The 25,729-nt window shown below is 39.3% G+C and overlaps 1 protein-coding gene across 1 annotated transcript in view; it reads left to right on the plus strand.

Annotated features, from left to right (window-relative positions):
- The window catches only part of DISP1 (dispatched RND transporter family member 1), an 80,920-nt gene extending 55,426 nt beyond the window's left edge, over positions 1-25,494 (plus strand). Inside the window, exons 3-7 of the mRNA XM_007936954.2 lie at positions 6,258-6,381; positions 7,192-7,319; positions 7,654-7,751; positions 12,115-12,212; positions 21,880-25,494. Coding sequence (XP_007935145.1) covers positions 6,258-6,381; positions 7,192-7,319; positions 7,654-7,751; positions 12,115-12,212; positions 21,880-25,494 — 4,063 coding nt within the window. The remainder of the gene's footprint in view (positions 1-6,257; positions 6,382-7,191; positions 7,320-7,653; positions 7,752-12,114; positions 12,213-21,879) is intronic.
- Positions 25,495-25,729: the final 235 nt, after the last annotated feature.

The raw sequence follows: 25,729 nt of genomic DNA on the forward strand, positions 1-25,729 counted from the left end.
GAGGGGTCGCTATGAGTCAGGGCTGACTCGACGGCAAATAACAACAACAACGTTGATATTAAATCAGGGAATCCAAACTGGTAAGCTTCAACAGTGCTTTTAAATTCTTCAACAAACTTGTAAGGATCTTAACACAGTTTTGGGAATTCTTTCATAATGCTACATAATTCTGAACATGTCCAAGGTAATATGAGGGGAATCCTCAGCATCTCTGCTAGTATGGGTTTTAAAGGACATTTTGGGAAAAAGGTAGTTCCTAATTGGTTTCTCCGGGGAAAAAGCAGGAGCTGAAAAAGAGTATTATCTGAAGTGTAGGAGGGGAAAGAAGGGTGTAAAAATAGACTGCCATCAAGGGAGTGGATGGATTAGGAGCAGGATTTTACATTGTAGTTCTTTGTTTTGTTTAGTTAATTTGAAAAATATATCCTTCAGGGAAGCAATCTTGCTGTCTTGGTGTCTTGTAGAGGTCTTTAACTACCAATCAAAACAGACATCCCAATGAAATGATTTAATCCAGGTGCCCATACTTTCAAATTTGCTGCACAGAAAAATCAATTAAGAAACATCAAATGATCTCCAAAGTGGCCACTGATTTTCCATGGTCATGCCAACCAGACAAGAACAAATACATTAAAGAACGAAAATGTTTGTTTCTATAATAGGCATGAATTCTGGAGGATGGCACCAATTTGCCCTTGGAACTGGCATTTCTCATTTTTCTTCTGAAAGATGCGACTTAAAAAAAAAATTCTTCACTAAAACTCAAAGAGCTGCAATGCAAAGGAGCAGAGCTTGGATCCAAGTGGTTATTTACCTTGAGACAGCTTTTGAAAGTCTTCAGAGACAGAGGTCCATATGGATCAGGTGATACCAAAGCCTGAATCCTTGACACCTTTGCGGGTCATTGAAGGTAATGCACCTTTGGCATCTCACTTCTGACACCAAATATGACCAAGAAGAAAATCTTGTACTGTTGGGATTAAGAAGAAAGAATTTTATTGTAGAAGAGCAACTTGAATTGGGCAGCACAAAGTGAAAGTCCAGAGTGCTCTGGCATTCTGAAAAAGGGCAGAATTTTTATACACAGGGTTTAGCATGACCAATACCACAGACATTGCAAAAAAAAATAATAATTCATTTTTCATATTGGTTAATCTATTTTTTGACAAACATTTCCTGATAACCGTTTGTGTAAGCAATTTTTGAGCACATTTTTATTACATATTCCTGGAACTTTCTTTGTTCATATTTTCACAGAATATCTACTTCTGCTTTGTCCCCTCCCGTGTTTACCTAAGAGTGGCTGATGTTAACCCTTTATTGAGAGCATACTCAGAATGTCTCTATGTTTGAATTTTTGCTAGCACACAAGTCTGTTTTTTTAAGGAATTTGAGGTGGTTTAATAGTTATTTCTGATCTGTTTCTAGAGTAAACCCGTAATAAGGTGGCTGAGAGTCCATGAGTATGTTTAAGGAACTTCCCATGGTATAAGCATGAAAACCCTAGCATGACAGCAACACCCTTGCCAGGATGTCAGGGAGCATGCACAATAACTCAGGTCTGCCATTCCTCCATGAGCACTCATTCCCCCTGCTCCTTCTGTTTCATCTTCCTGTCAAAAGGAGGATGAATCCTTTAGATCTGTGTACTACTTAAGACTTCACTTTATGAGAAGTTGGTAGGAACTTTTATACTAGACCGAGCTGCAGGCCCTAACATAGGCATGTGGGACAGCGCTAGGGCCTTGGGAAAGACTGTCACTCAGTTGTTCACTGGAAAATAATTGCCTGCTCCAACTGAGATGTTAGTGAAATGGACTACATTTACAATGATGTTGTCTAAAGATTCCTAAAATTAGTGCAGGGGGAAGCAAGATAAATATTATATACAGAAGAGCATGTTATGGTAAAGGAAAAGGTCTTTTTCAAAATTGTTCTAATGCACACGTAGTTCATTTTTTCAATAATGTTCAGGTCCTTTATTCTCTGAAGCTTAGGTAGAAGATATACATTGAACCCACAGTCTCCAAGAGTGGAATTAGCATGCTTAAAAATATATATAGTAGTGAGATTTATAGGCCATTTTTAATTTCCTTTCCTTCTCCAGTCTTCCTACCTTATTAGATTTTCATCTTAATATTATAACCATTGTCTGGATTTCATGTTGTACATGAAACTTTTCCTTTCCCATGTGGTGCCTTCAGCTACATGATAGCAGAGGCAGAATGAAGAGCAGAAATATCCTTAGCAATTTTGTGGTATTTAGGAGAAACATGTCTGAGTAAAATTTACTCATAATAGTTGGGGCTTCCCCCTGTGGTGCTTTATGTACTCAGGATGGTGATCCCATTTCTTAAGTGTGAACAGTTGTCTCTAGAAAAGGTTAGCGTGTGAAACATCTGCTGGGTGAGGAAGTGGGATTGTAATATAGTAAGGTTAAAAGTGTTTGGAAGAAATGTGCTGAAATCACTCATGCCATAAACTTTCCATATGTTGTCGGTGCACATACATGGTATATAGCAGAACTATAAAATCAAAACCAAATGTTTTCAAAGAGAAGAAAAGCAATTATTGAATGAGGTTTGTAAGGTTGCTATGCAATGCATGTGTGTGCAGATTTTTCAAGAACAAAAAACAAAAAGTCATTATATGGGTAAATTAAACCACAGTATTAAAGAAAACTAAGTAATTTGGGACCTGCCACCATCTATTGGTAACATGTTTGTAGGTAGAAAACGTATAGCTTCTGGCTTATTTTAAACAAAATTGATCCATTTAAAATAAAGTATAATGAGTAATTATATAAGCCTGGAGCCATTTTCATTTCAAAGGGCTGATATTTGCAAAGTTTAAAATGTAAAGAACTCTTTTAAAGTCTGAAGCAACAAATAGAAAGTCTAAATTGTGCTATTGAGACAAAGGACCTTATTCCTTCAAAACCAGTAGCTTTCATCTTGGTTTATGTTTGGTGGAGGAGGAAGTAAAGTGCAGGGGATATTTTTTGCCTTGGGTGTGTTCTAGAAATGTGACAGCTCTGACCACTGGTGTTTACATTTGCACAACCACAATCAGCATGTTATGATTTATGTGTTTTCATTACATTCAAAATTATTCCATCTTAACCAGCATAATTTTCCTTAATGAGTTTTTAAATTCAGAATTTGCAGTCTAATGAATAATGTTCAAACTTGGAGTCCTATGGATCTATGTAATTTTGCAAAGAGAAATTAACTGTTAGTGTGGCATAAGAGTTTAATTTTTTATATGTGAATTTGAGGAAGCAGTTTAGTGTGTGGGTTTTTTTTTTTGGGGGGGGGCAGGTTTAGTTATTCCAAATGTCTTTTGTTTCTCTGGTGTTTGAAGAGAGAGTGGATAACATAATGGTTATGAGGCCAGAATCTAGAACCTGACTACCTGGATTCCTAGTTTTATGACTTGGAACATATTACTTATTCTGTCTGTGCCTCAGTTTCATCTCATAAGATTGTTGTGAGAATTAAATGAGGTAATAACCTAAGTGAAGCACGGGAGTGACTGGTACACTCAGGAAGTGTTAGCTGTTATTATTGACTTATTTTCATAAGATTATTTTGAAAGAAGAACAGGGGAATAATATGCCTGTGCAGTGCTCCCTTAAAACATAAATGTGTTATAATTAAATTTCCTGACTACAGTTGTAATTTGAAGTAAAAACCTCCACAAAGCCAGACCTATGATGTTAAGAGATCAGAATATAAAAATAAGCAGTCTGTTCCTACAGAAATATAGTAGCTTCTTCCATGATGACACTTTGAGCCACCAGTTTCATTTGTAGCTGTTAGCATGATTTAGAAGAAATAACACAAATATATGAGGGAGAAGCTGTTGTGGTTACCTAGTGCCACTCTGACAAGAAATATACCACAAATGGGATGGCCTTAACAAACAGGAGTTTATTCTTACAATTTGGAGGCTTTAGTCCAAGTTCAAAGTGCTAGGCTCTAGGGGCTGGGTGAAAGCCCCTCAACCTTGGGGACCAGCTCTGCCTCCTGCTCCCGGCCCACTGGAGCTAGAGGCATTTCTTCACTCAGACAGCTGCTGGCTGCTGAGGCTGAGAAGCCCCAAGGTTGACAAGTAAAAAGGCACAGTCTCAATGTTACCAAACCACACAGCAGGCCATTAACTCAAGTCCATTTTAAGTCCCAAGGTCGGCAGAGCATGGCAGGCTGCTGAATAATGGCTACATGCAGGGTCCAAGCGTGCCATAAGCTAGAGGCCATTCTCAAAGCTTCTCCTTACATACAGGAAGCAGACCACATCCCAAAGGCAGCTGGTCAGCTGCTTGTGGTAGATCCCACCATGGAGTTGATTGCCAGTCTCATCATGGGGAATAACTACCACCAGCTGCCCAGCCACTCATCCAGGCCCAGCCAAGTTCACACACAAACATAACCACCACAGAAGCCTATTTCAAATGGGCCAGAAATTGCCATCACTATACTGCCTCAGAAACCCAAGAAGGGGTCGCTATGAGTTGGATCCGACTCAACAGCAGTGAGTTTGGTTTAGCCAAATGAAACTAACATTCTTGATTAGATTCAAGGAGCTCTGGTGTCACAGTGGTTAAAGCATTTGGCTGCTAACCAAAAGGTCAGTAGTTTGAACCCATCAGCCCTTCAATGGAAAAAGATGAGACAGTTTGCTTCCATAATAATTTATAGCCTTCAAAACCCTATGGGAAAATTACACTCTGTTCTGAAGAGTTGCTATGAGTTAGAATCAACTTGATGGCAGTGGATTTTTTTAATGAAAGAAATCTGAAGTTGGCATAATACATTCTGAATTTTAGACCAAGTTCAGTTTAGTCAATTTCTATTGGATACTCAGTTCATATCAAGACTGGGAAGTATCAAGATAATACAGAATGGTCCATGCCCTCCAGGACCTTGGAGTAGGGATCCAGAAATAAATCTTTTAGTTGAAGACAGTGGGTGGGAAGGGCATCTGGAAGAAGGGAGCTTGATTGTAGGATTTGATAACACAGAGAAGAATTTCAGAGGAAGAGAATAGAGTCTCTGTGTATTGCAAATCATTAATGTACTCAGCTAGAAACCTAAAGGTTGGAAGTTTGAGTCCAATCAAAAGTACTGTGAGAAAAATACCTGGCAGTCTACTTCCAAAAAATTAACCCTTGAAAACTCTATGGAGCACAGTTCTACCCTGACACACATGTGGTCACCCATGAGTCAGCATCAGCCAGTTAGCACCTGGCTTTTACTGATAGTAAGAGACTAAAACCAAACTTTAGTAGGTTGGAAAGTGAAAGAGTAGTGAGTATGTGGATGCTTGTTCATTTATTCAATAGACGTTTATTGGGATAAAACCAAAAAAACACCAAGGAGTTCTGGTGGCATGGTTCAAACCCACCAGCCACTCCGGGGAAGGAAGACTGGGCAGTCTACTTCCGTAGCGATTTTCTGCCTCGGAAACCCAAGGAGGGGTTGCTCTGAGTCAAAATCGACTTCATGGCAGTGAGTTACTATTATAGGCACAGATACAACAATAAATAAAACAGATACAAATGTCTGCCCTCTTGGATCTCACAGGCTAATGTATATTATATACATATTATGTTAATGTTTATGTTCATTATATTTTTTTGGTTTATATTTTTTTAATGTATATGTGATTTTTTTTTTTTTTCCCCAAGAGAACATAGAATGTCAGGAAATGGAGACAGTGAGTATGTTTCCCACAGGAATCTTGGCTGAGAAGAGAATGAAGAAAGCACAGTAGCTGTAAGGATGGTTAAATACCTGTAACCCCCCTCCAAAAAAAAAAAATTGTTGCCCAGTCAGCTCTGACATGTGGCAACCCTTGTTTGTGCCAGAGTAGAAATGTGCTCCATAGCATTTTCAGTAGCTGATTTTTTGGAAGTAGATTGCCAGACCTTTCTTCCAGGGTACCTCTGGGTGGACTCCAACCTGCATCCTTTCAGTTAACAGCCTGCCATGTAGCTTTCTACCCAGGGACTCCAATACTGTTGTTGTTGTTGTTGTTGTTGTTATGTGCTGTCAAGTCAGACACAACTCATAGCAACCACTCCTTGGGTTTCCAAGGCAGTATCACTATGGAAGTAGATTACCCAACCTTCCTTCTAAGGAGTGGCTGGTGGATTTGAACCGCCAGCCTTCTGTATTTAATAAGTTTCTCTATTAAGAATCAAAGTACTCTATGTTGCTTCTGAAAGGCCTTTGTCATTTTCTTCTGCTTCTTAGTTACGCAGCCCTGATAGCTGACTGGCCCGTGGTGGTCTTGGGCATGTGCACCGTGTTTATCGTGGTCTGTGCCTTGGTTGGAGTATTAGTACCAGAGCTTCCTGATTTCTCTGATCCATTGCTGGTAAGGAAGATTGAGCCAGTAGAATTTATCTATCTTCTTTAGTCCAAAATTAACTCCAAAAAATGAAGTATTTTAATGTATGTTGCATGTATCCCATTTCTTTTAAAGCCTTCTCAAACCACTTTGTATACAACTCTCTTTTTGAAAATTAAAGATGTGTCTTTTACCTATAGTCTCAGGTTCTTAAGGATTAAGGAACTTGCTTGCCATCAAAAATCTGGTGATTTTGCTTCTTGTCCCCATGTTTAAGCTAAAAAGATGGAGAATCTGAATAGTATTTAAAAAAAAAAAAATTTTCATAAAATCTTCAAGAATGAGTGTCATTTTTTCCTCCTAAACAGTTAAAAGAATTTTATTATTCCTAACAGATAGCAGGATCTGTTTTTAACTAATTTCAGGCATTCATAGAATAATGAGGAAAAAATGTATTTGCATCAAAGATAATTTATTCTTTGTAAAATATTGTAACAAGCATAACAAAAGTTAATTTGACCATATTTTTATAACATAAAAATAAATATTTACTAAATCCTTACGTGTGAATTAGAAAGATAAGCTTTTGATAAGCTTTTTTTCCTTCCTTTCTGAGACACGTAACATAATCAAAACTGTTTTGTCACAGTAAATACGTGATCATCATCAGCTCATCTTGTTTCAATGCCGTTCACTTCTAGAGTAGCAGTGAGGAACGTCTATATTTTCTCTTGGAAGTTTTGCATCACCTTGACATTGCTTTCTCAAGCTGTTATTATAACTACACTTAGCCTGAAAGGAATTACAGTAATGGAAATCTGTAATATTTTGCCTTAGGGTTTTGAACCAAGAGGGACTGCAATAGGCCAAAGACTGGTCACATGGAATAACATGGTGAAAAATACCGGATACAAAGCAACATTAGCAAATTATCCTTTCAAATATGCAGATGAGCAAGCCAAAAGGTAATTTTTAAATGTAATTGTAGATGAAACATTACCTAATGAATTCCATGTTTAAAAACCGTCTAAGCCAAAATGTTGAATGTAAAAATGTATGGCTCAAAATTTTTTTGTCACCAAATTTAACTTGGCCTTCTCTTTTAAGATTTTGTTACATTAGGATGAAAAGGTGGAGGTTTCCTTTTCAGAAGTGAGAAAATTAGTGTTGGTTGCTTATATATAATCCTTCCAACTTAATATCAAGTGCTAAATAGGTCCTGGCTTTGAGGGTATACTATTACCAGTATACTTAATGGCCTTAAGCTTTATTAAAGATCAAATTGTTGTTCCATTTCAGCCATCGGGATGATAGGTGGTCAGATGATCATTATGAAAGAGAGAAAAGAGAAGTTGACTGGAACTTCCACAAAGACAGCTTTTTCTGCGACGTTCCAAGTGAGTGGCATCGTAGATGAAGAAATCTCTGTGCAGTTGCCTCTGTATTCAAGATTGTTGTTGTTGTTGTTATTGTTTGCCGTCGAGTCGGCCCCGACTCATAGCGACCCCTCCTTGGGTTTCCGAGGCAGTATCACTATGGAAGTAGGATTGCCCAACCTTCCTTCCAAGGAGTGGCTGGTAGGTTTGAACCGCCAGCCTTCTGGTGAGCAGTCAGGTGCCTTAGGCACTATGCTACCAGAGCTCCTTGCATTCAAGACTGAACATGATTATATCTAGACTGAACATGATTATATCTAGACTGATAGGAATGTGTGACTAATATTCTCACAGCTTCACTGTTTCTATCATGCTTTAAGAGATTTTTATCTTATTTATTCTTTATTTCACTGAATCAGTCAACTACTAATATGAATTTATTTACTTATAATAAAAATCAATAAGATAATTGAGTTATGTCCAGTTGTACCAGAAAAACCAAACTTACTGCCATTGAGTCAATTCTGACTCATAGCAACCCCTATTGGGTTTTCAAGGCTATAAATCTTTACGGCAGCAGGCTGCATTGTCTTTGTTCCTCAGAGCAGCTGGTGGTCTCAAACTACTGACCTTTTGGTTAACAGCCGAATGCCTTTACCACTATACTACCAGAGCTCCTGTCCAGTTCTAAGGAAAATAAAAATTTAATAAAATTCTTTACCTTTCCTGAATTTCAAATTATTTTTAAAATTCCTTGTACTGTCTACTTAAAAGATATTCTAGATAAATAATAAGTCCATTTTTTTAACTGAACCCTGAAATAATCTATATTATCAAAAATATTATTTAAAATAATATATAAATGATTTAATTTTATTCAAAAAGCATGCATTAAGAGTTTTCTATGTTCCTGCTTCATCCTAGACATTAGAGGCAGAGAGTTTTGAACAGAAGTAAAGCCCAGGGGTCCAAAGGTTGAATGCCTCAAGGGCCTGGCACAGCATACAAATGATTGAAGCTTGTTGTTGTTGTTATGTGCCATCGAGTCAGCCCCGACTCATAGCGACCCCTCCTTGGGTTTTCGAGGCAGTATCACTACGGAAGTAGGATTGCCCAACCTTCCTAGCTGGGTATAAAACAGTAGGAAGTGATGGTGATTGTGGCCTTGCAGAAATGAGGGCCCAGTATTGCAAGAATTTCCCAGAAACTAGGAATCCAAATTTTAACATAGACTTTCCAGGTCTCTAAATGTTGGCAGTAAATTCACTGTGCAAGCTAAACAAAATTTCGTATAGCTTTGAGAGACAGCCTAATCTTTTTGTAGCTGCCAGTGAGAAGGAGCTCACGGTTTAGAGGAAATACGGTAAAACCTACAAAAGCCAGAACCTATATAAGGCGGAAACTGGTCAGAGAAGGAAAACTAATATTTTCTACTAATAGAGATTGGAAAGTGGTAAGACTATATACCCTGTCAAAGGCTACAAATTTGCAAGACCCGGAAAAACAAGGCTACCTGATCAAGTTCCAGCTCTCATGGGTTTCCTTGTATATGAGTATCTAAGAAGTCCCTGTTGTTGTTGTTGTTGTTTGCCGTCGAGTCGGCCCCGACTCATAGCGGCCCCTCCTTGGGTTTCCGAGGCAGTATCACTACGGAAGTAGGATTGCCCAACCTTCCTTCCGAGGAGTGGCTGGTGGGTTTGAACCGCCAGCCTTCTGGTGAGCAGTCAAGTGCCTTAGCCACTATGCTACCAGAGTCCCTAGGTAGTGTAAATGGTTAAGTGCTGGACTAGCCAAAAGGTGCTGTGGAAGTCACGTCTGGCTGTCTTCCAAAAGATCATAGCCTTGAAAACCCTTTGGAGCAATTAATTCTACTCTGCACATACAGGGTTGCCACGAGTTGAAACCAACTCCATAGCAACTGATAACAACAGCATTGATTAGCTCTAGTGATTAGGAGTGAAGAGTGGTAGATAATTACAAGTTCTGATTAACTAAATATTAACATTAAAGCTCTTTTTGTTTCAGCTTTTCTTCTTGTTAAAAATCCCTCTTGAATATGTGTTTTATCAGATTGCTAGAGGCCCTAATTGGATCTTTGATGTTTCTAGATGTTACCAAGCTTCCAGGTCTTTATTTTGAAGACTGTCTCACTATATGTTGTTGTTGTTTTTATGTGCCGTCGAGTCGGACCCAACTCATAGCGACCCCTCCTTGGATTAACGAGGCAGTATCACTACGGAAGTAGATTGCCCCATCTTCCTTCCAAGGAGTGGCTGATGGGTTTGAACTGCCAGCCTTCTGGGTAGCAGTCTCACTATATAGCAATACCAAAAAAAAACGAACTCACCGCTATCGAGTTGTTTCCAACTCATAGCTACCCCCATTGGGTTTCAAAGGCTGTATGTACATCTTTACGGAAGGAGATTGCCTCATCTTTGTAGGTTTGAACCACTGACCTTCTAGTTAGTGCCTTATCCACTACGCCACCAGAACTCATTCACTATATAGCAATAGAGAGAGAAAATAAAAGATAGAATGTTATACTGATCTCAGAAAACAATGCAAGTTTCTTTTTCTTAAATACGTAACAGTGAAACCTGTCAGAGCTGGACCTTAACAAGACTGCCTTGTTTGTCTAGGTCTTGCAGGTTTTCTGCCTTTGAGAGGGTGCAGTCTTAACCACTTTTCTGTCACTCTTTATTATATGCAGTCCCCAACTTAGGATCGGGTTCTGCTCCGACAACACTGTTGTAAGTCGGTTCTGACATAAGTCAAATACTTCACTTTTTTTTTCAGTTTTTATTATTAATTGTCTTCTATTATCGGAATCTTTATAAATCCGATCTTTATTTGTCTTTGGGGGTTGGCATGAGAATGATAACATCAGCAAACTGCACACTGCGACATTGTGTATAGTACATGTTACTAATGATAAGAGGCACAAAAATAAAAATGGGCAGTCATAAATGCGATTTGTCAACCTCTCTTGAATATATTGTTAAGTTGGGAGACTACCTGTAGTGGAAAATATTTTGAATTTTCCTTCTCTGATATGTTTCTGCCTTAAACAAGTTAGTTGAACTCTGACTAGTTGCTTGTTCTAGCTTTTGATGTCTCTCAAAGTATTACTATATATCATTGCTTCACCAACATCTGTTAGTTAACATATTAACCTGGAAGAACATTAGCAAATTTCCTAAAGTCTTGTTTGTATGTCAGTCATCAGCACTAAGTTTTTGTCTCCTTAGTAATAGATTCTGCCTTGACTAAAGCTATTATTACTGGCTGTATGTAACTGAAAATGTTTCAGTTTCTACAAGGATAATTTTGCTTTCCAAAATCAATCAACATAAAATAATAGCCATCTGATGAACACAAGAGTTTACTAAAGGAAACTTCCTGATTATGAATAAAATCTCATGTAATAAAACTTGAACCATAAATTTACAAATAGATTTTCTTTGTTACTGTAATTAGGCTTTTTAGAGAATGTAAAATTAATCTGTGTTGTTTTACTTGGTTCATATTAAGTCTAAAATTACTAAGGAGACAGAAACAACATTTATTGAGCACTTCTTTTTTTTTTTTTTATCTTATTTAATTTAACTCAAACCTATTGAGGTAGGTGTTGCTGTCTCCATTTCACAGAGGAGGAAACCAGGGCTCAGAGAGGTGGTTAGGTACCTGAGATTACACAGCTAGTCAATGAGAGGACCTAGTTTCATCCAGGTTTGACTCCAAAGACCATATATCCTTTCCAGTGTGTCACACAACTCCTTTACTCAGTAACATGTTTGATATTAAACTGAATTTCAAAATAAGTTTTCTAGACTCTGCTGTATCAGAAAGGCCATGTACTCTGCCAGAATGTGGATTATGTCTGTGATCCTGGCAGCATTCTGTGCTTGAATGTTTTTAGTGTTTTGAAATGCATCACCTGTCATCTTTCCTCTCTAGTTAGCTGCCAAAGAGAACATCTTTATAATCCAGTCTTGATATCCCTTAGTGTGTCATTCTTCGATTCTATGTACCGTTATGGTAATGTGTTGCGAAATTAAGAGTGAGGCACTGAATTGGTTTCCTGCTGAAAGTTCTTATGGATTATTCTTCCTAATTATAGTTATCATAAATAGATTTGTTACATAATCTCTATAATTTTAAGATGTGGTAAGTAGAGAAAAGCTTTGAGCCAAGGTAATATTATAGCATTAGTCTCTCTCGCTCCCTTTTTTAAAAACATTTTCTCCTGGAATTCCTCAAAGGAAAAGATTGCCCACTGCTAATGAATTGTCCATGTGGTTTCCCAGTTTTATTTTGAATGCTGAATCTTATGAAATAAATTAATGATTTCTAAATCTTCTCTTTTCTTTTTTCATATCACCAGGTGATCGATATTCTAGAGTGGTGTTTACTTCAGCTGGAGGGGACACATTATGGAATTTACCTGCAATTAAATCAATGTGCAATGTAGATAATTCAAGGGTATGTAAAGTAAAATTGAAATCTCTTTAACACAAATAAGGTTATATTCTTGGAACTCCTTTTACTGCTGAGCCTGGTGTCTGATCAGAAGATGAAATACTTAAGTTGGCTTACTACTGAAGAGTAATCACCAGCAGGCCAGCTCTGCGTTCTTTCAGATCCCAGGATCGAATGTCTCTGTGCTTCCACATCCTTAAAATATACCATCTTCCTTGTAATGGTCTTTTTTTGATTATTTCACAGCATATTTATTTTCAGGATAATACTTAAGGTTTTTTTTTTTTTTTTTTCTCATTCATTTGTTATATTTTCTCTTCTTTCCACACACACAGACACATCTTCTTCCTTCCCTCCCTCTTTCCCTCCCTCCCTTCCTCTCTCTCTCTCTTTCTCTTTGTCTCTGTCTCTCTTTCACTAGCTCTCTGTTGCTCTCTCTTTGGCAAAAAAAGAAATAATCTAGTTTCATTGTTCCTTGTATTTCCCCCTGAAGCAGTTGTCCGTACCTTAATTATGCAGTTAAATGCCTGCCTCTCCGGCAATCAATGGGTCATTTGGGCCAGTGACCTCAAAGGAAAATTTAGGGCCCAGGCTGGGGAAGAGGACATCAAAGGGCATAAATACAGTATCTATGTAAATAGCCAGAGTAATCCAACCCAGATTGCCCTGAGCTCTAAATGCCTTGCTGCTTTAGAAAACAGAAGGATACCAGGAGACAGGCTCTTCCTCTCTGAGTCTTCTCTGGAGCCAAAAGAATGTCAGCACCAGAAATTATAAAGTTTACCTCTGGGCTTGGAAGAACTGTCAATTCATGTTCCCAGGGGTAGTTTTTCAAAGTAGAAGCTGCTAGTTTATGTCACTGATGGACCTGTCCAAGCACAGTAACCATGCAGAAAAGGAATTCATTATATTCTTAGCCTAACTCCAAAAGGGAAAGTCACTAGTTAGTTGAAAGTCGAATAATTGCCCTGCTAAGAGCTACCCTGACAACTGATGCAATCACATGGTCTTTCAAAAGAGTGTGTCAATAGAATAGTAAGTAAAAAGAACCTTTAAAGATCACCCTTAGTTTCATTGTACTAATCCATGAGTACTTATTTTCAAATATAACACACTATATAAATAACACACATATAATGTGCATAGTATGCATAGGAAACTAATGCAGGAGGGGAGTTGCATGGTGGAAAAAAAAGTATGGAGAATGCATTATTTGCATAAAAATATGGTACTCTGAGAGCTAAATGGCTTACCCAGGTCACCTACTTAGTTGATTCCAAATCTCGTGACTTTACTCCATTCTTCATTCCAAGAAGCTGTTTTGTACATTTTGAAAATAACTTTCCCACGGATTGGGATATCAGGATTTTTTGTGAGTGTCATCTTTTCTCTGTCCAGGTCCAAATAGAACAAAGCCACAAACCATCTGTAAAAGTTTCTTAACTTTTATTTGCCTTATTTTCTTCTATAGCTATCAGTTCCTTATTCAGACATTAGGAATCCATTTCTCCCTGTCATGAATTTCAATCCTTCTTATATAGAAAGTTAACTCTAAAGTGGTAAATGTTTATAGAGCACTTACTATGTGACAGACTTTTATGCTAGGTACTGTACATGTCTCACAATGAGCCTGTGGCCTTGGAATTTATAACACCTTTTCAGATGAGAAGTTAAGCTTAGAGAAGGTAGACCAGTCTGGTTACTTTGTAATTATACCTTGAATGAGAACAGTTCATTAACTCCTAGACCTTTTAATCCTCGTTCTTCTGCCTTTGCAGCTGGTCTGCAGATCGTCCCTCCTCTGAAGACCCTGCCATGATTGAATTCACTCAATTGATTATTAGCTGATGTTCACTGAGAATTGTCAAATGCGAGGAACCATTTGAAACACCTTAATGAATTATTTCATTTATACTTCATGACAGTATTGTGAATTAGATATTGCTATTTTGCCAGTTTTATAGATGACAAAGTTCACATAGGGGATAAGTGGCAGACCCAGATTTGAACCAAACCAGTCTGACTCATCTGTGCATTTACCCACTGTGCATTTATCCACTGTGCATTTACCCACTGTGCTTTATGCTTCCATAGTGAAGAGGGTCATCCCCAGCACCACCACCAACATGCTGTTTTTGTTGTGTTTTACCATACCTGCCATTGCCCACTCAAATAAACCTCAAAGAGTCATCATGACCTGAAACGAGTATCTTTTTTAATTTTTTTTAAGAGCTAGAAATTGTTCTTTGAGTACATGTTAAACTCTGACTGAACTCAAAGACTCAAAAGCCAATAATCAGTACTGTGCTATTAATGAATTAAATTACTTTTATTAATGAAACCAGTATATTATTTCATTACTATATGTATGTGGTTATAAAAATTGGCATATTGAGGTAGCTTTGAAAAAGCCACATACCAAAGATATAAGATAAGTAAGTTGAATTAATTACATGAATGGAAAGTAGGAAAGCTAAAGATAAATGCAAACCCCACAATCCTGTACATTTGCCAGTGGTAAGCTGCAAACTTATCTCTAAACTTCCGGGTACCCAGAAGAAAAAGGAGTTTACAATCAATAGCAAAAACATAGAAATAAGGTAACATATTAGTTTTTTAGAAGAAATCTAGCTTTCCCTCAAACTAAGACTACCATTTCCTATACTCACTGCCATTGAGTCGAACCCAACTCATAGCGACTGCTGCTTGGGTTTCTGAGACAGTATCTCTACAGACGAAGATTGCCCAATCTTCCTTCTGAGGACTGGCCTTCGTAAAAGAGTACTGTGTGATACAGTATATGGAGTTCTTAGCAGCAGACTTACAAGAGGTACAATATTGAATCTCAGCCAATTGGTAAAATCTATCTCAGGTTGATAGCAGGAAAATGTTATAGCAAAAGTATTTCTACAATAAATTAAACAATGAAATCTAAGTATTTGGTTTTCTAATGATTTAGCGGGAGCTCTTGTAGCATAGTGCCTGAGGCACTTGACTGCTAACCAGAAGGCTGGCAGTTCAAACCCATCAGCCAGCCACTCCTTGGAAGGAAGATGGGGCAATCTACTTCCGAGTGATACTGCCTCGGAAACCCAAGGAGGGCTTGCTATGAGTCAGGTCCGACTCGATGGCACATAACAACAACAAAATGATTTGGCATTGTAAAATTTAGGCTGTCTGAAGGAATAGGTGTACCTGCTTGCCTGAGTAATTTCCCCTAGTAGACTCATGATAAAATTTGGATAGTCAAGAGTTTAAGTTTGTAATCCCTGGCAAGAACATGACAAACATATTCTCTAGGTCACCGATGAAGAGCATAACTGTGCTTTGGCAGTTAATTGGAAAGAGAGTAGTATTGTGGTCCTCTTGTGAAAATTTGAAGAACAGAACCAAGATATGCGTCTGAATGGATGTATCTGTTATAGAAGGTCCTCCTAACAAGGGAATGTAAAGGTAATCCAGACCTCAAAGTTCTACCTCAGAGATCATGGTGATAATTTTAGCATGGAAAATTGAGCACCCTTTTTACCAGTTGCAAATACCTTTGTATTCTAATCTCAAATTTTGGTGTGAACAAAGATAATAATCCTTTTCATAGAGGTAATTCATTCCTATGGTATCTTGACGTAAAAACTGTGGTTAACAGGAGTACTCAGTTTAATACCTCAATGAGACCAGATGTTTCACTTATCGCTTGCCTGTGTTTACAGCACATTTAGTTCAACCTCCAGATTCCACTTAAATTACATGCCACTTATACTCATAATTCTTACAAGCATTGGTTTCCAAAATGAATAGCTTCTATTTTTGATGATGTTGTCCATCTCCTAAAAGATGTGCTATTTTCTTAGATTCTTCCTAAAGGAATTTCGATTGATTCCCCTACTCATCTTAATTATTTCTTCCTACCTTTTGACATCCAAAAGGACCTATTGCCATCACTGTATTTTCACATATAAAGGCCCATGTAAATAACATGCACATGGATATAGGGTGCATAGGACACATAAGAAACTAATGCACAAGGGGGTTGCATGGTCTGCAAAAAATGTATCAGGTATACATTATTTGCATAAAATTATGGTAGTAACTAGAAGTGTGGAGTTTCTCTCACCTAGATTCTGCTGGAAACCACCTACCTGGTTTCTTAGTTTTTTCACATTGTAGAGTGAGAGCTGTCAGGAATCAGTTTGTAAAACAGATTTGAAATTTGGTGTCTGAGACCATGTTTACTAAGTTGTAACTTGTATGGACAGCTAAAATCTCCTCAAAGCTTACATGACCCCAGAAATATAAAACCTGGTTTTGAAGAGAGGTATGGGGCCCTTGTTTTGTCTTTCTTCCCAAGGGTCCCCTTAAACTGTTATATGGGGAAGGAGAGTCCAGCAGTCAGTTGGTTCTGGTAGTAAGGGCTTAATTTTCCTTCCTTTATTATTTTCTTAGCCTCTTAAAATTTCTCCAACTTAGCCAGTAGCTTTGGAAGTCAATGTATCATTAAAAATTGGCTTGCTTCTCTTTTTTGTTCTCTCTTCTATCCCTTTACTTCCTTATTTTAACTCAACTCCACCCCTGCTACTCTAACAAGGGACATGCACAAAGACATGTTATAACCTAATGAGCAAAATGATTCCCTAAACATCCAATTTGTGAATGACTAGAATTAGAAGATTTGCGAATAACTAGAATTAGAAAACACCATGGACTGCCAGAAGAACAAACAAATCTGTCTTGAAAGAAGTACAGTGGGCATGCTCCTTAGAAACAAGAAGGCCAGACTTCGTCTCATGCACTTTGGTCATGTTCTCAAAAGGGACCAGTCCTTGGAGAAGAATGTCATGCTTGGTAAAGTACAAGGTCAGTGACACAAGGGGAAGGAAGACCTTCAACAAGATGGACTGACATAGTGGCTGCAGTGGTGGGCTCAAGCCTAGCAAAGATAGTGAGGATGGCGCAGGACCGGGCGGTGTCTCGTTCTGTTGTACATAGTTGCTGTGAGTCACAGCTGACTCAACAGCACCTAATAACAAGAAGAATTAGAAGGACTGTATTTGTCATGAGAATTACAAGAAATTGCTGTCACTAACCCTATTTTTATTTTTATAAACATCAAAGATTTTGAAATTATTCCCATGAATCTCTTTTCCAAAAATTATATATAGTTGCCTTCTCCATGAAGATACATGTGCTTGCCAGTATCTTTAAGCCCTGTAGTATATGCCTCTATATTTAGCTACTTGGTCACAGAAGACTTTTGGTGCCACTTTCCCACTGCACTTACAGACATTGGCACTCCCTCCTCAGGTTCCCAATATTGTTTTACACATAAAACAATATTTGTCTTACAGAGTTATAATTATTTATATTCTTATCTGATTTCCCTGCCACACTGAATACCTTGAGGGCAAGGACCACTGTGCCTTATTCATCTCATGTAAGTGCTTCTGCAAGTATATTTTTCTTTGGTGCATGGATGGACAGAAACATGTAGCCTTATACCCTGAAAGTCTAGACAATTCCTCGAGCTCCATTCCTTTAGCTTCAGGGTACTAGCATCCATCTCAGGTTAGCTAAAGAGTATCAGTCACAATGTCATTTATCTCTCCTTAAATCTTACTCTGTAAGTCCTTTAAGGAGCCCTGGTGGTATAACAGATCTGGTGGCATAGTGCCTAAGGCATATGACTGCTAACCAGAAGGCTGGCGATTCAAACCCACCAGCCATTCCTTGGAAGGAAGGTTGGGCAATCCACTTCCGTAGTGATACCACCTCAGAAACCCAAGGAGGGGTTGCTGTGAGTCAGATCTGACTCCACAGCAGTGAGTTTGGTTTTTGGTTTGGTGGCATAACAGTCAGGTACTCAGATGCTAACCAGAAGGTTGGTGGTTTGAACCTACCCAGCAACTCTGTGGGAAAAAGACCTGACAGTCTTCTCCCATAAAGATTACAGCCTAGAAAACCCAAGGGGACAGTTCTACTTTGTCACAGGGTGTTGCTATGAATTGAAAATCTACTGCATGGCATGTAACAACAATAACAACAGAGAGTCTGTTTTTCCAAAGCATGTATATCAGCCAACACCACTTTTGAATTTGAGTATTGGCTCCCCAGTGATTTCTTAGCATTTATTTTTGATAGCAGACATCAAAGTAGTATTTGGTTGGTGTTTATCATGTTCAATTTTTTTAATCTTTAGTGAAATATGCACATTTGCCAAAAACAAAACAAAACAAACAAACAAAAAAACCTCTGCTCTTACTTCAAAAAGTTATTCAAGGACAGAATTCTGTGCTTGCTTTCTTTTAGCAGGCAATCCTATTTCCTTTATCTTTAGCAGTTGGTTATTTCAGCAACTGTATTCCTTCTAGCTAATAATGGGTTTCATAATGGATACAGTTCATTTTCTTCTGTCTGAAAACTGTCAGACATTGGGGATGCACTGCCTTTCTTTCAGTTCACCAAGCTGACCTCAGGAGCTTGTATGTTTTTCCTTTGTGGGATAAAACTGGTTATCTGCCATGAAAACCAGAGAGATGCTATTCCATCTGTAATTTCTTCTGTTACTTATTACGTGGTGCATGTTTCCCCAGCTTAGAATATGTGAATGTTTTTACCTGGAAACAAATATGAATCACCCTGTTTTATGGTGAGCCAAGTAATTACTGCTTTTGATAAAGGAGCTTAAAAATGAAGTCTATGTTAAAATAAATGTTGATTTTAGTGCATCTGAATAATAATCCTTTGGCTCATTTTTCTTTAACTCTAATAGAATACTTAAAAACAAACAAAATTGTTTATTAGGGAAATTTTCAAATATATGCAAAAGTAGAAAGAATAGTGTAATGAATCCCCAAGTTTAGCTCACCCACCTTCAATAGTTACCAACACTTAGCCAATCTTGTTTCATCCCACATCCCTAGCTGCACAGGATTAGTGTCAATGAAGGGTCATGAGGAGCCCTGGGGGCGCAAAGGTTGAGCACTTGGCTGCTAACCAGAAGGTTAACATTTCAAATCCACTAGTAACTCCACGGGAGCTCTGGTAGCATAGTGGCTAAGACACTTGCCTGCTCACCAGAAGGCTGGCGGTTCAAACCCACCAGCCACTCCTTGGAAGGAAGGTTGGGCAATCCTACTTCCATAGTGATACTGCCTCGGAAACCCAAGGAGGGGTCGCTATAAGTCAGGGCTGACTTGACGGCACATAACAACAACAACAACAACAAGTAACTCCACAGGAGAAAAGACTTGGCACTCTGCTCCCCTGAAGATTACAGTCCAGGAAAGCCTATGGGGCAGTTATTCTCTGTCATATGGATTGCTGTGAATCAGTATCAACTCAGTGCTTAACAACAAGGAATTATAATTAAGGTTTCAAACCAGTTCATTCCAGTTCAGTCCCCTGCTAAGAATTTGCATATCCGCCCCAGATATACTGAATCAGAATCACATTTTAATAACTCCCTTGTTAAATAGATCTTGTTAAAATGTAGATTCTGATTCAGCGTATATAAGGTGGGAATGCAAATTCTCAGCTGAGAGTCAAACCAGAATGAACTGGTTTGAAGCCCTGATTATAAGTAACTTGGTTCTGAGATAAGAATTCCAAAGAGATGATTTGTGGTGACTTCTCCTCTTCAGTACCATTGAGAAAACCTAGTTTAATAAAAGTAAAGGGTGCTTTTAATCTTACTAGGAAAAAAAAAAAAAAACAACTGTTCACACCCTTCTTAAACTTTGGAGCTTCTTCCCTGGAACAGCCTTTGGTAAGTAGAGATGAGGGGAAGTGGTAGGACTCGGTAGTCTTTAGCTCTTCTGCTTCTAAAGAGAACTCTCTGGAGGGAGGAGAATATTTCTTATTTTCACCTTCCAGAAACAGGGACCATTCATCTAGTTTTACAGATTTTTAAGGCAATAAAATTTTTCAGACTTCACCATAATCTACGATTGCCAATAATGGGACAGTTTTTCAATCTTCTGTAATTAGAACAGCCATAGGAAGAAAAGTCTTCTCCAGGAGTAGTGTTTTCAATGAAACCCTGCCCACATTAAACCCAGAGTTGCCATATTTGCTAATGTACAGCAGTTCTCCCTTTACCAAAAGAGAAGATTCCTAAAAAAAAGTTTTAGCCAAATTGAGTAAACTTTTAAGGATGTGAAAATTAAGTTCTTACTTAAGCAATTTATCATCTTAATTACATATATTTATTTAAAAGCACATGTATAGTGGGAGGGGAGGGGAGGGAATGCTGTTAGATACATAGAGATAAATATTGATTTGGGTGAAGAGAAGGGCAATGTACCAAATGTGAGTGACCAATATGGCAGCATTGAGGATGAGAAAGACATAGAGAGTTACATGGGCAGTACAGACAACAAATATGAGCCCCTTTGCATATACAGTACTGAGTTGTCAGTGAAAGCAAACATGGGTATAGGGACGGATAGATGGGTGAACAGGCTGAACAATTGGGTGTGTCTAAATGGAGAGTGTATCCAAGATCATATATGGGGTTGGCAGACAATGGGCCTATAAGTTCATGTGAATGATATAGGAGATCCTACATAAAGAGGGAGAACAAAGTGGTACAAAACTCAAAATTGTTTGGAGGCAAAAAAAAAAAGAAGGTGGGAACCAGGTTGGCTGGTCCAATGGAGCCTGGTGTAACCACTGAGACTATGGCCCCTAGTTGCCCTTCAGGTCTGGAATTGAACCCACAACTGTGGTTTCCAGCCAAACAAAGTACAGGCATGTGAGTTAAACATTTACCTCAAGTAGACACACGCCCTGGAGAGAACAATCATGGGAGAAGGAAGGGCTGCTTATGCACAGGGAGATAGCTCAGGGTGCAGAAGAGTATGAAGGGATGGACACTGGGAGGAGGTAACTATGGGGAGGAAGTGGGAGGGGAGATGCTGCATTGTAAATTTTGGTCAATGACATGAGACAAAGTATATGTGAACTGCTGTATGAAAAGTGAATTTACTCTGTAAATCTTCACCCAAATCCTAATAATAATAATAATAAAAAAGCACATGTATATCATGTTTTCATTTAGAAATACTGCCCTTTTCCACTCATATTTCAGGAAACAATTTTATTCCAAACCTTTCACACATCTTTGACATCAGTGCCTTTGAAACATCACCGGAATTACTTTTTAAGTCACCTGACAGTTTTCTAGGTTATATCATTTCTGACTGAGAGAATACTTTTGGCCCAAAAACTTTCATGCCAGTTACAGAAATTTTAGGCAAAGCCACAAATGTTTCCTGCATCAATTGGATAGTTTTCTTAATCAATCCCATAGATATATAAAAGAGCTTCACAACCTATCCACTTTATTGCCTTTTACTGTTTTTTGAAAGTCCTATCTACTGAATAGGTGTTAATTTGGTCTCCTGGTTTAAGTAAAGCAAGCTTTGATTAAGATTGTTTCACACTTTTATGTCATTCCGCAACAGTATCCTGTTCAAAATAAAGTAACTATAGTCAGTGCTCTGTAAAATGAGATGATTTTGGAGGGAAACCTCACCTTATATCCAAACTGATACTTTAAGAGGATGATTATTTCATACCTATAACTATCCCTGTTCCTCCAGACCACCCTAATTCAGACCTTTCAGGGAACAAGTTTTCAACTGCAGTCCCTCTGGTGTCTTTGTCTCTGCAGATCAGATCCCACCCCCAGTTTGGCGATCTCTGCCAGAGGACCACCGCTGCCTCCTGTTGCCCCAGCTGGACACTGGGGAACTACATCGCCATTCTGCACAACAGATCATCTTGTCAGAAAATTGTGGAGCGGGACGTTTCTCATACCTTGAAGCTGCTTCGGATCTGTGCCAAACACTACCAGAATGGCACACTGGGGCCAGACTGCTGGGACATGGCAGCCAGGAGAAAGGATCAGCTTAAGTGCACCGATGTGCCTCGAAAATGTACCAAGTACAACGCTGTATACCAGATCCTCCATTACTTGGTGGACAAAGACTTCATAACCCCAAAGACAGCTGACTTCGCCATGCCAGCTTTAAAATACAGCATGCTCTTCTCTCCCACAGAAAAAGGGGAGAGCATGATGAACATTTACCTGGACAACTTTGAAAACTGGAACTCTTCTGACGGTGTAACCACGATCACGGGGATTGAGTTTGGTATCAAACACAGCTTGTTTCAAGATTATCTTCTAATGGATACTGTGTATCCTGCCATAGCCATTGTGATTGTCCTTTTAGTCATGTGTGTCTACACTAAGTCCATGTTTATCACTCTGATGACAATGTTTGCAATAATCAGTTCCTTGATTGTTTCCTATTTTCTCTATCGTGTCGTATTTAACTTTGAGTTTTTTCCTTTTATGAACCTCACTGCACTCATTATTTTGGTTGGAATTGGAGCAGATGATGCTTTTGTCCTGTGTGATGTTTGGAACTACACCAAATTTGACAAGCCTCATGCTGAAACTTCAGAAACTGTGAGCATCACCTTGCAACACGCTGCCCTCTCCATGTTTGTCACCAGTTTCACCACTGCAGCGGCCTTTTATGCTAATTATGTTAGCAATATTACAGCAATCAGATGCTTTGGAGTTTATGCAGGGACGGCTATATTGGTGAATTATGTCTTGATGGTCACCTGGCTTCCTGCAGTTGTGGTCCTACATGAGCGCTATCTCCTCCATATATTCAGTTGCTTCAGAAAGCCCCAGCAGCAGATATATGATACCAAGAGCTGCTGGACAGTGGCTTGCCAAAAGTGCTACAAAGTTGTTTTTACTATTTCAGAAGCCTCTCGAATTTTTTTTGAAAAAGTATTACCATGCATTGTCATTAAGTTTCGCTACCTTTGGCTCTTCTGGTTCTTTGCCTTAACTGTAGGCGGGGCCTACATTGTTTGTTTTAACCCAAAGATGAAGCTCCCCTCTTTGGAGTTATCTGAGTTCCAGGTGTTCAGGTCGTCTCACCCTTTTGAACGTTACGATGCTGAGTACAAAAAGCTTTTCATGTTTGAACGTGTTCATCATGGAGAGGAGCTCCATATGCCCATCACAGTAATCTGGGGTGTGTCCCCTGAAGACAATGGCAATCCACTAAATCCCAAAAGTAAAGGAAAGTTGACTTTAGATAGCAGTTTTAACATTGCTAGCCCAGCTTCCCAGCTCTGGATTTTGAACTTCTGTCAAAAGCTGAGAAATCAGACATTCTTTCACCAGACTGATGAACAAGACTTCACCAGCTGCTTCATTGAGACATTCAAGCAGTGGATGGAAAACCAAGACTGTGACGAACCTGCCCTGTACCCATGCTGCAGCCACTGGAGCTTTCCCTATAAGCAAGAGATTTTTGAACTGTGCATCAAGAGAGCCATCATGGAGTTGGAAAGGAGCACTGGGTACCATTTGGATAGCAAAACCCCAGGGCCACGGTTTGACATCAATGATACTATAAGGGCAGTCGTGCTAGAATTCCAAAGTACCTACCTCTTCACTCTAGCTTATGAAAAAATGCATCAGTTTTATAAGGAGGTGGACTCATGGATTTCACATGAGCTGAGCTCTGCACCAGAAGGCCTCAGCAATGGTTGGTTTGTCAGCAATCTGGAGTTCTATGATCTTCAGGATAGCCTCTCTGATGGCACCCTCATTGCCATGGGGCTCTCAGTTGCTGTTGCATTTAGTGTGATGCTACTTACCACTTGGAACATTATAATAAGCCTTTATGCCATCATTTCAATAGCTGGAACTATCTTTGTTACTGTTGGTTCTCTTGTCCTGCTGGGCTGGGAGCTCAATGTTTTGGAGTCTGTTACCATTTCAGTTGCAGTTGGCTTGTCTGTAGACTTTGCAGTCCACTATGGGGTTGCTTACCGCTTAGCTCCAGATGCTGACCGTGAAGGAAAGGTGATCTTCTCTCTGAGTCGCATGGGCTCTGCGATTGCCATGGCTGCTCTGACCACCTTCGTGGCGGGGGCCATGATGATGCCCTCCACGGTGCTGGCTTACACCCAGCTGGGCACCTTCATGATGCTGATCATGTGCATCAGCTGGGCTTTTGCTACCTTCTTTTTCCAGTGTATGTGCCGGTGCCTTGGGCCGCAGGGGACCTGTGGTCAGATTCCGTTACCTAAAAAACTACAGTGCAGTGCCTTTTCCCATGCCTTGTCTACAAGTCCTGATGACAAGGGACAAAGCAAAACACACACCATGAGTGCATATCATTTAGATCCCAGGGGCCAAAAATCTGAACTGGAGCATGAGTTTTATGAATTAGAACCTCTGGCATCCCACAGCTGTACTGCTGCTGAGAAGACCACTTATGAAGAGACCCACATCTGCTCCGAAATCTTCAACAGCCAAGCAAAGAATTTAGGAATGCCTGTGCACGCAGCTTACAACAGTGAGCTCAGCAAAAGCACCAAAAGTGAAACAAGCTCTGCCTTATTCCAGCCCTCTCTTGAAAAGCACACCATGTGCCAGTTCATCTCTCTCAATCGGGGATGTAGCTGCACCAATGCCTACAAGCATTTGAAGTATGGCCCACAGTCCTGCCAGCAGTTGGGTGACAGCTTGTGCCACCAGTGTGCCCCTTCTGCTGGCAGCTTTGTCCAGATTCAGAATGGCATGGCACAGCTGAAGATTACACACCAGGCCCCTGATGGCTTCATGCACCCCTTCCCGCACATCCACCACTGCCCCTGTCTGCAGGGAAGAGTGAAGCCACCTGGGGTGCAGAACCCTCTGCCAAGGAATTTTTTCCTTCACCCAGTGCAGCACATTCAGACTCAAGAAAAAATTGGGAAGACGAGTGTGCACAGTCTTCAGAGCATCGAAGAGCATCTTCCAAAGATGGCAGAGCCGTCATCATTTGCCTGCAGTAGCACTGGATCTTTAATGAAAGTCTGTGGTGATGCTGAGACTAGCCAAAGGGGACTCTGTAAAAATAGAGATACTGAGAACACAGAGGACAGCGGAGGGACTGAAAATAAGGATTCTTGTTTAGTGCATCAGAGCAACAAGGCAGAAAGGAAGGTGGAGTTGAGCTTGTCACAGACTGATGTCATTATGAACTCAGAGCATCTAAAGCAGAGTGAACCAAAATTTATATTTAACCATTTCATGGGGGAGGCTGGTTATGTGTCCTGCCCAAACAATCCACAAAGTTGTGACAGAATCGTGAGAGTGAAGTGCAATTCTGTGGAATGTCAAATGCCAAACATAGATGCCAATGTGCCTGCTGTATTAACACACTCGGAACTTTCTGGTGAAAGTTTGTTAATAAAAACACTTTAATAAATATAGTGTTAAACTCAGAACCAGTGCCTCAGTTGGTCTTTTGAAACAGAAGTGAAATTCAGCTTTAGAAAGGGAACCTCAAAATACAGCCCCCAAGACATTTTTTTGTTAAAAATGATGGAGCAAACTTGAATGAGTCTAATGAGGAGTGTTGGTTGATTATTGGATTTTTTGAAAGCATAGCTCTTTTATAGGTTTATGGCCAGTTTGAAAAATAATTCTTTCTCCCCTC

The sequence above is a fragment of the Orycteropus afer genome, unplaced genomic scaffold, assembly GCF_000298275.1.
Source record: "Orycteropus afer afer isolate SDZICR_OR568_19922 unplaced genomic scaffold, OryAfe1.0 scaffold00039, whole genome shotgun sequence".
Classification (NCBI taxonomy): Eukaryota; Metazoa; Chordata; class Mammalia; order Tubulidentata; family Orycteropodidae; genus Orycteropus; species Orycteropus afer.